The following is a 13,869-nucleotide window of genomic DNA, read 5'->3' as shown; positions in this document are numbered from 1 at the left end:
ATCCGTCAGACTGTCCGCTGAAGCCCACACACGAGCGGATTTGTTGGGCAGACAATCCGCCCGTGTGTACGCGGCCATAGAAATACATGAAAAAAGTTACATTGCATATGATAAAAAGTATGCAGGGCAATTTGGAACAATGGGGAGGCAAATTTTTTAAGTTGGTTTAGTGCTGAGCCTTTTCTGTTTACTTTAAATAAATTCATTTAGGTTATACCCATTTCTAAAAAAAATGGCAATGGTCAGATTGTGGTAACCCATGACAATAGGCATTGAATAGGAAAATCTTGTAGATTATGGTGAATTAAAAAAGTTCTCTAGTATACTATAGAACACTCAGAAATCTTTTCAAAACTGGATAAAAGCACCCAAGATAATTGTAAAAAAGTTTATATGATTTTTACCAACAATTACAATGAACTTGGACTTTTTTGTTTGGTTTTGGTATGGCGCTCTTTTGTTTGTTTCTATGGTTCTTGTAAAAAATATCTGATTAATGCACAAAAGTTTCAATGTATCTCTTAGGCCGCGTACACACGGGCGGATTGTCTGCCCAACTTAGTCCGCTGAACCGTGTTTCAGCGGACAATCCGCTCATGTGTGGGCTTCAGCGGACTTTTTCAGCGGACAGTCTGACGGACTTAGTCTTTCGGAATTTCCGTAATTTTGTCCGTCCAAACTCGGTTTTGTCCGTCCAAACTTGGTTTCAGCGGACAGTCCGCTCGTGTGTAGGCAAGTTGGACGGACTAAGTATGGCACATGCTCAGAAAGGATTTACACGGCCGAAGGTTGCATTGCAGTGTATTGGACGTCGTTTTTCTAGTCCCGTCGTACGTGCCGTACACGTCATCGCGCAAGTTTTCAGCGGACTGTCTGTTCATCGTGTGTGGTCAAGTCCGTTCATTCAAAAGTTGAACGGACTGTCTGTCGGATTGTCTGACGAACTTAGTTGGGCAGACAATCCGCCCGTGTGTACGCGGCCTTACTGTGCACATCAATAATGTTTATTATTTTCTTACAAAAAATTTAAATAAACAAATTAGAAATGAAAATTCTAAAATTCTATTTGTTGAAATGTTTCCTATAATGAACTTTTTACACCTAATTGCATTTAATGGCTGACCAGAGTTCAGCTTTATGCTTATAAAAGTAAATCTGTTGTGCTTGTGGCATGCAATACTAGGAAATGCTAAAGGGGCTAAAATGATTATGGAACCTTGAATCCTGTATTCTCTTCTTTACAAAACCATATTAATCCCCTGGTGTTACTCTGATGTTACTTCTGTGGCATAATGGATATAACAGATGTCGTGCTATGCTTCAGGTCAGGTCATCCTTCAGGCTCCAGTCTATATATATGAAGGTGATGATGTGTCTCTGCGATGTTACTCATCATATCCTGCAAAACATACAATATTTTACAAGGACAATCGGATTATCCAGAACAACAACTCTGATCTACTTCATATAAAATCTACAGACTTGACATCTACCTACAGATGTTCCAAACAAGTCCTGACTACTTTTAATAAGACTTATAGTTCTGATGATACCATTATAACCTACACAGGTAAATATTGTTCTATTTATTCATATCTCTTTCCTAAAGTGTTAAAAAAAATGAAAATAATCTACCTACAAACAAGAAAAAATGATCTTTATGAACCGGCTTATGAAAGTCAACACACAGGCTTTAGTTCAAATTCTCTACCGTGATCAGTGCCAACAATACGTTGTGTTTGGTTATAGCACATTGCACCCATGTACACTGTAAGCATGCCTGGATGAAGTCAGCAAATAACATCAACACAACCCCAAATGCCTAGTGCCAAGTGCCATGTAGATGGAACTCAATTACTCAGCCCATGATTATAAGGTAGCACATGTATAGCACCCTCTAGTGTGCAAAAAGTACATTTACTTTGTTGACTTATGGTAGCTGTATAATCTGGAATTGGGTTGGGTTACTCTAGGTTAGGCTACAGGGCTCTGCAGCGCCAATCTCTGGTGCCTCCCAATGGTTCTAGAAGCTTTGAAAAGCTTCTGGAAGTTAGTGGACGGAGGGTAGGAAGTCCTGGTCTGCATACTTAAGGGAATCTGGCCAGTCCCCTGGCAGAAGGCACTGGCAGCGTGCCTGGGTCAGCCATTAATTATGGTGGAGCCTGAGCAGCAAGGTGAATCGGGTGGAAGATGGAATGCTGAAGTTGCTGTCCTATGGCCTGAGAGGGTACCCCAGGTCTAGGGTCTCTGCCTCCAGGCAGGAGCTAAGGAAAGGAACTAGAGGAAGCCCAAGAGAGGGGTCTCCATTACCTTTGGGTCTTGTGCAAAGGACATCTGTGCTTGCATGGGAAGATCTGATCAGTTGGAGGCCTGAACAGGATTTTTACCCAGGGCAGGAGAGAGCAAAAACACAGTGTAAGTACCTAAGCACACCCAGGGGCAAACAAGGGGAGAGACTGCCAGACTTTCCAGGGAGTGTGTTGTGCTATATCCCATTTCCTTGTCTTGGAATGTTCTTCAGAAACAGTCAGTTGGGCTGGAAGTCGAGCAGCCAGGGGAACTGGTAGTATCTGCAAATGTCAGAACTGTGTGAGGTTCTACTGAGAAGACATTATATTCCTGCTTACAATTTGGGACTTTGTGCTATTTCTCTAAAGGTGACTGAGAGCTCCTGGTTCATGAAGAACAAGCTTGCACAATGAAGAAGTAGAATAACACCAATGAGATCATCTTTGTGATCTCTCTTCCTGTAAGCATGTTTACAATGTCAGATCAGGGCTGGATCCCCTACAAGGCACTAAGATGGCCCATATACATAGTAAATATTTAGGATGGACCACAGGAGTAAGGTGCAGAGGGCAGTTCTGCAAGACCATCAGGCATCACTGGGCATATAATCCCATGTTTGACCGAGTCTGTATAGTTCTGGTACTGAAGCCACTCTTCAGAGCTGTGAATTGGCGCTCAGGACCAGAAGCTGATTCAGATGAGTGTGTAGCATTGCTGGGTGAAAGGAATTGGCTACAAGTCACTTTAGTAGGTTTATAGATTCAATTAAAGCACAATTATTATCAAGGAGAGAGGGTTAAGACACAGGATACCTAAAAAAAATAGGCAAAAATGTCTCCAGATTTCTCTTCCAGCAACAGTCAACACAAGCAGTAGGCCTTTAAGCCAATACCTGAAAGTTGTGTTGGTAGGTTGTTAAACACCAACCAGGTAGCACATGTACCTCCTAGGATGGGCACCCTCCTCCTCCTACTATGTACACCAGCAGAAGCTTATACCAAACTCTCCAGGACACTTTTCAGCAGTGAATTCTCTTTTTCATGATACTCCACACAGGAAGCCTTCTTCCTCCACTTCTTCTAAATGTACCCTCCAGCAAGGCAGCAAGGCAGCTTAGATCCCTAGGTCCAGGCTCATGTCCATTTTCTATCAAACCCCCTCTGTAGACTGCGGATACCTTGGAGATAAAAAGCCTCCAGCACAACCTCCTCCCAGGCAAAGCCTGGAAAGACATAGATCCTTCTCCAGGATCGCCTAAATGTTTATATCCTTCCCCCAGCATGTACTAGCATGCAATAAACCCCCTAATGATTTGCCAGATAGGAATAGGTATTCATAACTCAAGGATATTACTTCATCTTGCTCTATCTGCCAGGGCCACTTTCTAACATTAGGCAAAAGTCGACACAGTCTGGAATCCCAACAAATTAGAAAAATAACTAAAGCTCAGACTAACTCTACAATAGCTTTAACTAAATTTAGAACAAGGTCACTCATTCACACCCACTGACCAACAGTGTAAAGGGGCAGAAAACACACTGACTACTAATGTAAGGAAGCACAAGATCCACTGACCACCAATGTAGAGGGGGCAAAAAAAAACACTGCTCACCAAAGCAAAAGTGATGGGTCGCTACTGTAAGCGGCACCAAAACCACTAATCAACAATGCAAGGGGGCACCAAAACACTGGCCACCAATCTAAAGTGGCTTTAAAATCACTGACCACCAATGTAAGGGAGCATAAAAACTATGTACCACCAATGTATAAGGGGCACCAAAACACTGACCACCAACTAAAAGATGGACACTACACTAACCAACTAAAAACGGGACACTACAATCTTGACCGCCAACTACAAAGGGACTCTATACTGACCACCAACTAAAACCAAGGCCCTAAGATGATCATCTGGTAAAAAGGGGTCACTATTCTGACCAACCAGCATGCACCACTGACCAACCCTCTAAGGCTCGGTTCACACAGGGGCGGCACGACTTGCAGCGCGACTCACAGACGCGACCTGCAAACGACTTCAGCGGCAACTTGCAAAACGACTTCTGTATAGAAGTCAATGCAAGTCGCCTGAAGTCGCCCCAAAAGTAGTACAGGAACCTTTTTTCTAAGTCGGAGCGACTTGAGTCGCTCCTATTAGAACGGTTCCATAGTACAGAACGGAGCGCGACTTGTCAGGCGGCTAAGTCGCCTGGACAAGTCGCCCCTGTGTGAACGGAGCCTCAATGGGACCAGTGACGGGAATGGAATAAAAATATTTTTAATAAACATATAACAACTTTATTTGTTTAAATACAGAATAAAAGAAAAATGTTTAGCTACATATACACAGATTGTACAGGCTGCATTGAAAAAAAAAAAAATTATTCTATCTGACAAAACATGGAAAGACAGAAATACCCAACGCATTCCGAACAATGTTCTTTCCACTTTTTTCTCAGGGGTAAATATTTGCAGAATACGTTATATCTAAAGAGGAATAACTAAGTACCATATTTATGCATAAGTGTGTGTGTGTGTGTATATATATATATATATATATATATATATATATATATATATACTATATATATATATATATATATATATACAGTATATATTTATACATTACATACTGACCCTATATATTATATATCTGAATATCTAAATATATACATATATTTTATATATCCGTATACTTATATCTTTTTCAGATACAAACTTATATAATGAACAGCGGATCATTATATAACACAATGCAAATATATAGGATCAATATGTAATGCATAAATATACTGTATATAGTTCCAGTGAGGGGGACTCTTAAGGCGTCAGCATACCAAGATGTTTTGGACAATTTCATGCTCCCAACTTCGTGGAAACAGTTTGGGGGTGGCCCTTTCCTGTTCCAACATGACTGCGCACCAGTACACAAAGCAAGGTCCATAAAGACAATGATGAGCATCTTTGGGTTGGAGGAATTTGACTGGCCTGCACAAATTCCTGATATTAACCTGATAGAACACCTTTGGGATGAATTCTAGCGAAGACTGCGAGCCAGGCCTCCTCCTCCAACATCAGTGCCTGACCTCACAAATGCGCTTCTGGAACAATGGTCAAACATTCCCATAGACACCCTCCTAAACCTTGTGGACAGCCTTCCCCTGAAGAGTTGATGCTGTTATAGCTGCAAAGGGTGGGCCAACTCAATATGGAACCCTATGGACTAAGACTGGGATGCCTTTAAAGTTCATGTGCGTGTAAAGGTGTGTGTCCCAATACTTTTGGTAATATAGTATACTTGCTTATGGTCCTTATGCATAAATATGGTAGTTAATTATACCTCTTTATTATAGATATAACCTATTCTAGAACGTCAACTAGAAGCGAGACGCAAAGATGATCACCAGTTAGAAGGAGGTAACCAAACCGCTGACAATGACGTTAAAGGGGGGCACTATGCTAAGCACTGGTGGGGGGCACTGATCACCAATATAATGTGCACTACACACTAAAACCTCTCACTTTTTTATTATCATTACTGGCATTTTGTAATGATTGCACGTTTGTTGACTGTGTTTTAGAATAAATATTGACAATTTAAATACATTGTTTGATGCAGATTATGGTGATTTTAATGCTGCTATTTTCTGTTTGTTAGTACTTTACACGAGACTTTAAATATTTCTGATTATGAATCATTACATTTATACATAGATTTATCTGCTTCCTATGATGCCTTTAGACAGAATTATGTCATGTGATTTCATTATTTTCTTCTGTATGTTCCTGTGGCAGATCTTGTAGAGAGTGATTCTGTGATCTTCACACCAGAGTACAACAAATTACTTACAGGAGAGAATATAACGATGACATTCAATGGAGGATTTGGTACAACGAATTACTGGTATAAAGATTACGAGAAAGTGGCAGAAGGACGGAGCTATACGATCACATCTGCCCAGGTTGGACACAGCGGTGTCTACGATTGCCGGACAAAAGGCAAGAACAGTGCCCAATTCAGGCTGGATGTCAGTGATGGTGAGTTCGTTACTTACTAATTTCTATTTATTTAAAGAAAAGCTATCAATATAAAACCTTGTCCAGGACAGTAGTGTTATGGTGGGGGCAACATTTTTAGACACACTATTGGTATAACGTCTTAAAACCTTAAATAACTTTTATTTATTTATCATTGAGTCTGGCAACTGTTATCTATATCTGCACAAAGTTACAATGCTACATGCGTACGGAGGCACACTAGTGGTGGACATATGCTGTGCGCTAAAACAAATGTTTGATTCCGCAAAACAATTAATTGGACATCGATTGAGCAAGACAAAGTTGGCATGGCCGAATGAGGAGCGTCAGGAAGTGACAGCGTTGTTCGACCCAAGTCAACAGGTTGTGGTGGGAAATAAAAATTGCTTATACAGGGCCAATCAATGGCTTTTTATCCCCCCTTGTGAATTTCTTCTGATCAATGTACATGTGAAAGTGTGAAAAATTCAATCAACGCAGTAGAATCAAGTTGTTTCTTCTGCCGCAACCACCCAACTTGGGTCTATTGAAACCTGTTGCTCATTGCTTTGCAATGCCATTTTGTCTCACTCTATCCATGTCCTGTTTAATTTTTTTGTAGAATCGGAGATCAATTGTTCCATTTTATCGTACCGTGTATGGCTACTATCGCATAGTTACGTAGTTACATATTAGGTGAGGTTGAAAAAAGACACAAGTCCATCAAGTCCAACCTATGTGTGTGATTATATGTCAGTATTACATTGTATATCCCTGTATGTTGCGGTCGTTCAAAAGCTTATCTAATAGTTTCTTGAAACTATCAATGCCCCCCGCTGAGACCACTGACTGTGGAAGGGAATTCCACATCCTTGCCGCTCTTACAGTAAAGAGCCCTCTACGTAGTTTAAGGTTAAACCTCTTTTCTTCTAATTTTAATGAGTGGCCACGAGTCTTGTTAAACTCCCTTCCACAAAGTTTTATCCCTATTTTGGGGTCACCAGTACAGTATTTGTATATTGAAATCATATCCCCTCTCAAGAGTCTCTTCTCCAGAGAGAATAAGTTCAGTGCTCACAACCTTTCCTCATAACTAATATCCTCCAGGCCCTTTATTAGCTTTGTTGGCCTTCTTTGTACTCGCTCCATTTACAGTACATCCTTCCTGAGGACTGGTGCCCAGAACTGGACAGCAAACTCCAGGTGCGGCCGGACCAGAGTTTTATAGAGTGGGAGAATTATTGTTTTATCTCTGGAGTTGATCCCCTTTTTAATGCCAATATTCTGTTTGCTTTGTTAGCAGCAGCTTGGCATTGCTTGCCATTGCTGAGCCTATCATCTACTAGGACCCCCAGGTCCTTTTCCATCCTAGATTCCCCCAGGGGTTCTCCCCCCAGTGTATAGATTGTATTCATATTTTTGCCAATCAAATGCATTATTTTACATTTTTCTACATTGAACCTCATTTGCCATGTAGTTGCCCACTCCATTAATTTGTTCAGATCTTTTTGCAAGGTTTCCACATCCTGCGGAGAAGTTATTGCCCTGCTTAGCTTAGTTTTGTCCGCAATTACAGAGATTGAACTGTTTACCCCATCCTCCAGGTCCTTTTTTGAACAAATTAAACAGGATTGGTCCCAACACAGAACCATGGGGGATCACAATACCCACCCCTGACCATTACGAGTACTCCCCATTTATCACCACACTCTGAACTCACCCAAATCGCCAGTTTTCAATCCATGTACTCACCCTATAGTCCATGCTAATGGACCTCATTTTGTATAGTAAACATTTATGGGGAACTGTGTCGAATGCGTTTGCAAAATACAGATACACCACATCTACGGGCCTTCCTTTATCGAGATGGCAACTTACCTCCTCATAGAAGGTTAATAGATTGGTTTGGCAAGAACCATTCTTCATGAATCCATGCTGATTACTGCTAATGATACTGTTCTCTTTACTAAAATCTTGTATATAGACCCTTATCATACCCTCCAAGAGTTTACATACTATTGATGTTAGGCTTACTGGTCTGTAATTCCCAGGGATGTATTTTGGGCCCTTTTTAAATATTGGTGCTACATTGGCTTTTCTCCAATCAGCTGGTACCATTCCAGTCAGTAGACTGTCAGTAAAAATTAGGAATGGTCTGGCAATTACTTGACTGAGTTCCCTAAGTACCCTCGGGTGCAAGCCATCTGGTCCCGGTGATTTATTAATGTTACGTTTCCCAAGTCTAATTTTAATTCTGTCCTCTGTTAACCATGGAGGTGATTCCTGTGATGTGTCATGAGGATAAACACTGCAGTTTTGGATTCTGAAGTCCCCTGAATCCCTTGTGAAGACTGAGGAGAAGAATAAACTCAATACCTTCGCCTTCTCCCCATCCTTTGTAACCAGATGTCCTTCCTTTGGTACTCGTGGGCTCACCATATATGTTCTCTACAGCAGTTTTATTGCTCTACACATGGTTTTCTTCCCAGGATAGGTGTAACCTTCTCATGTGCAATACACAATAATAGGGGAGTTTTCACCACCACCTACAGTCTTAAACATCTGTTAGGTATCAGTTTGGTATTACCATATGATTGACAGCAATGGTTGTAGGTTCAGTTTTCATAAGCAGTGAACCTCTGTAGTTGGTGTCAACTTAACCTTTTCTCCAGTTTTCCAGAATGAATTTAGCTACAATCTCTCCCATTGATACATCTATATAGCAGGCATCATATGGCTCTAGTTCTGTTCTATAAAACATCAATAGTCCGTAGGTTGATTTCTTCTAGTTTTTGTTCATAGTTCATAGTTAGTTAGGTTGAATAAAGACACCAGTCTATCCAGTTCAACCTGAGTGAGTGTCTACAATTGTCCCTATCCCTGTACATTGCACATTCACATTGGTCTCTACCCTCAAGGATCCCACAATCCAAGGTCCCCATTCATATACTAGGGCCAATTTTGGACAGAAGTCAATTAACCTACCTGCATGTGGATTGTGGGAGGAAACCTGGAGTACCCGGAGGAAACCCACGCAAGCACAGGGAGAACATGCAAACTCCAGGCAGGTAGTGTCGTGGTTGGGATTTTAACCGGCGACCCTTCTTACTGCTAGGTGAGAGTGCTAACCACTACACCACTGTGCTGCCCTCAGATGAAAATTTTCTCTGTGTCAATCAAGAAAATTCCTTTCTTTCAGTTGGACATGATTTATACCTTGAAAGCCCTATACAAGCCTAATGAAGAATAATAATGTAGCAAATAAAATAGGTGGTGGCCTTTCACCACCACACGCATTCTTCTACAGTAAATCTGTTAGGAACATGCTTGGTTCCTCCTATTAACCGTTGTTCCTATCCAGTGGTGGCCGGTGGTAAGGTGGTAATTTTTTTTGGGGGGGGCGGCAAACAGTACCAACCCCTGGTCGGTCAAGTGGGTCTGGTGCACTTACCCCATCTATGGTGGGCAGCGCTTCTCCCGGGCTTCACCGGCGGCTTCCCTTGCTTAGTGACGGCAATGACTTTCCCTTCCCCTTCTCTCCACGGGCACTGTGGCGGCTTCTGTTTTCTCCCTCCTCCTTTCGGCCAATTGGAAAACGGGTCTCAGACTTGCTCCTGATTGAGGATCAGTGTTTCAATAATGAATATTCATTCGCTTTTGTAACACCTAGGTGGGCTCCTGGTGCAATACTCTGCGCCACAAGCTCACCCTATTTTGAAGCCTATTAGAGCCTCTGGCTCTAATCAGGTGCTTCAAAAAACACGCTGTAATTCATGCACCTGGCGTCCTGAAAGGGGCCAGGTACATGAATAGGGGGTGGCGGTGTTCTGTCAAAATAGTGTCCATGGATAGAGCATGGGTGTGGCGGCCATGGATAGAGGAGGTGGAGCTCAGGTGCCCCTAATGGACGGGCCGCCACTGTTCCTATCCCTTTTTCTTAGGTTACTCTTCTCTTCTTGTCCATGGCCACCCTACATTTTACTTTGTGTCCCATGTTCTGGGTACCCTCCTCTCTCTTCCCTTCTTTCAGGGCCGGATTAAGAGCATGATGGGCCAGTTGCTGAGGATTTTGGTGGGCCTTTTATGGAAATAAGGGAAATTAAATATTTTAAGTGCCATCTTGGCGTTCCCGACAATACCATACATGTGTGGTGCCAATGATGTTTACATACATGTCCTGACGCTTTCAATGCATTCCAACATAGATTAGACTTACATTAGTCTTAAAGAGTATGTATAGCCAGAAGTTTGTTCCATGCACAAAGAAATGTGTACATGCAAATAAGAGAAGTAATCCTACAAGCTTTTAAAGCTATTAAGAGAGTGCAAGAAAAAACCTGGGGACATTTGTAGTACTGACCAGCACGCTGTGTAAAAGAACACAGATTAGGGGACTTATTCATTAAGGCAATGCAATCACTCATGGCAACCCATAAAAAAGCATCTCCTAACACAGCCAACTGCAGTAATCTGAAATCTGATTGGCTGCTTTAGGTTACTTCACATCCCATACATGCTCTTTGCTCACCTTCACAGAATCATCCTGTCTGTATTGAAGATAGTCTGATGATAGTTTTGTATTGCAGGTCCGGTCATCCTGCAGGCTCCTCCACTTGTGTATCGGGGGAGTGATATGGTGCTAAGATGTCACAGCCGTCCTGGGTATAGGGTCATCAGTACAACATTCTACAAAGATGGCAATGCCGCACAGCCTTCAACCAATGATCGTGCTACAGTTATTATTCCACAAAACCAACAAGTTGGAAGATACAGATGTACGAGAACATTATCCTGGGAAGAATATGTAACTTACACAGATGAAGTGTCCCTACACATCAGAGGTAAGTGTTCATCAAAGTGAGTGCCATGGAAGTGTCTGGTGTGTGCATACCTAACCAATTGTTTCAACATATTGGCAGAATAAATAGGATCTACCACCTACCAGACTCCCACATATAATCTTGAGCTCAATCATTGAAAGATGAGAAATCCAATGAATGAAATAGTTGGGCCCGGGACAGTCAGGCTGGGTAGGAAAGAATTAGATGATGCTGGACGACCTAAAACCAGTAAGTGGGGGCATGCTTTATCTGACTTTCTGCAGCTTCTGATGCACATTGTGAGAAGCTCACAGCTTGCAGTGAAACCTTAGTAAGTCATTTCAGTCCAGGAGAGGAGTCGGTACAACTGTGCACAACTGAAAGGAAGCCTTGAGGTCAGCTTTATAGACAAAAAGCCTAAAGCCCCGTACACACGAGAGGACTTATGTCCGACAGACTTCCGAAGGAGTTCTGCCGGAGTTCCGACAGAGTTCTGACGGACTTTTCGACTGAGCGGACTTGGCCACACACAATCACACCAAACTCCGGCGGATTCGAACGTGATGACGTACGACTGGACTCGAATGAGGAAGTTCATAGCCAGTAGCCAATAGCTGCCCTAGCGTCGGTTTTAGTCTGTCGGAATAGCATACACACGAGCAAATTTTTCGGAGGAACTGGGTCCGGCGGAGTTCCGTCGGAAAAATTTGAAGCATGTTCCATTTTCTAAAGTCCGTCAGACTTTTGCGAATCAAAAGTCCGTTGCAGCCCACACACGATCAAATAGTCTGACGGAATCATTCCATCTGACTTTGGATGTTGAAAAGTCCGCTCGTGTGTACGGGGCTTAATACACCATTACGATCATTATATCAACGAATGTAGAATTTTAATTTCTTTTCTCAAATAAAATGTTAATTATTTAAAAAGTGTTAAACAAAATAAATTTTAACGCCAATATTATAAATTTCTCTTGATGAATAACTAGTCATAGCTGTGTAATATTATTGTTAGGCTGATAAAAGACATGTCTATTAGGTTTAACCAAAAAAAAGGAAAAAACTGCCTTTGATCCAGAGTAAGAAAAATAAACCTTATATACAGTATATAGGTGCTAGTATATAGGAATGCTATTTCCTATATACTGTATATTAGGATGTGTTTATATTTTTTTGCAGTTGGAGACTCCTCTAGCCCTGTTCCGAATCTACTAAGTCTTCAACAGCTCCTGTGAAAGACTCTTCTCCATTATTACAGATTGTTAGTAAAGAACCCTGAAAGACTTTCACCTGCCCATACAGGGCAGTAGGGATGGGCCAAACACCCGCCTGCTCGATTCACACGAGAACATGCAAACAGGCAAAAAAAATTGTTCGAACACGCGAACATCGTTAAAGTCTATGGGACATGAACATGAATAATCAAAAGTGATAATTTAAAAGGCTTATATGCATGGTATTGTCATAAAAAGTTTGGGGATCTGGCTCCTGCCCCAGGGGACATGTATCAATGCAAAAAAAAGTTTCAAAAAGGGCCGTTTAGCAGTGATTTTAATAATGCTTAAAGCGGGAGTCCACCGGGACGCGTTTTTTTTTTTTTTTTTTAAAGCCAGCAGCTACAAATACTGCAGCTGCTGACTTTTAAAATAGTGACACTTACCTGTCCAGCGCGCCCGCGATGTCGGCACCCGAAGCCGATCTCTAGATCGTCTGTAAGGTGTTGCCGCCGCCATCTTGGGTATGGGAATCAGGAAATGGAGCCTTTCGGCTTCATTTCCCGGTTCCCTACTGCGCATGCGCGAATCGCGCTGCGCAATAAGGACGGTCCCCGCTGCCTCTGGGATCTGTGTGTTTCCCAGCAGGCAGCGGGGCACTTGCGGAAAGGGAAGGGCACTTGCGGAAAGGGGCGTAATCTACGCCCCTTTCTGCAGAGAGCTATCCCAGAAGTGGGTGCAGAATACCTGTACTGTACAGGTATCTGCACCCCCCTCCCCCCTGAAAGGTGCCAATTGTGGCGCCGGAGGGGGGGAGGGTTCCGATGAGCGGAGGTCCACTTTAGGGTGGACCTCCGCTTTAAAGTGAAAAAATAAAAGTGTAATATTCCTTTAAATTTCGTACCTGGGGGGTGTCTATAGTATGCCTGTAAAGGGGCGCATGTTTCCCGTGTTTAGAACAGTATGACAGCAAAATGACATTTCTAAAGGAAAAAATAATTTAAAACTACTCACAGCTAGGGATGAACTTTGTGTTCGAGTCAAACGCTGTTTGCGCGTTCGGTGAATACCGAACGTTATGGGCTGTTCGCGCCAAATTCGTGTGGCGCTCACGGCCCACGATGCACTGCACCATCGCAGTGCATTGCTGGCTCATGATTGGCCAAGCATGCCCTGTGACCCTGCATGCTTGGCCAATCACAGTGCCAGCAGCAAAGAGAGCCATAATTGGCCACAGGCAGGATGCTTGTGGCCAATTATAGCTCAGGGGGTTTAGTACACGCCCCACACTATATAAGGCCGCCAGCGCGGCGGCCTTGTGTAGTGTGTTCCGGCGTGCAGGGAAAGAGCAAGATAGGCAGGGACAGTGTGTTCTTTTCTCAGGCATCTGCAGGAGTTAAAGTGGGTGTTGTGTGCCTCCAGCACAGTATACACCTGTATCTACTCTTTATTGCTGGTGTTCTCTAATACAGGCATCTGCAGGAGTTAATGTGGGTGTTGTGTGCCTCCAGCACAGCACAGTATACACCTGTA

The 13,869-nt window shown here is 42.6% G+C and overlaps 1 protein-coding gene across 1 annotated transcript in view; it reads left to right on the top strand.

Annotated features, from left to right (window-relative positions):
- Positions 1–13,869, top strand: part of LOC143973511 (Fc receptor-like protein 5) — a 62,784-nt gene that overhangs the window by 10,882 nt on the left and 38,033 nt on the right. The window contains exons 4-6 of the mRNA XM_077474429.1: positions 1,325–1,570; positions 6,082–6,324; positions 10,890–11,144. Coding sequence (XP_077330555.1) covers positions 1,325–1,570; positions 6,082–6,324; positions 10,890–11,144 — 744 coding nt within the window. The remainder of the gene's footprint in view (positions 1–1,324; positions 1,571–6,081; positions 6,325–10,889; positions 11,145–13,869) is intronic.

Source organism: Lithobates pipiens, unplaced genomic scaffold (assembly GCF_037356315.1).
Source record: "Lithobates pipiens isolate NorthernLeopardFrog02 unplaced genomic scaffold, aLitPip1_a1.2 Scaffold_83, whole genome shotgun sequence".
Taxonomy (NCBI): Eukaryota; Metazoa; Chordata; class Amphibia; order Anura; family Ranidae; genus Lithobates; species Lithobates pipiens.
This window is presented reverse-complemented; position numbering and strand designations above follow the sequence as displayed.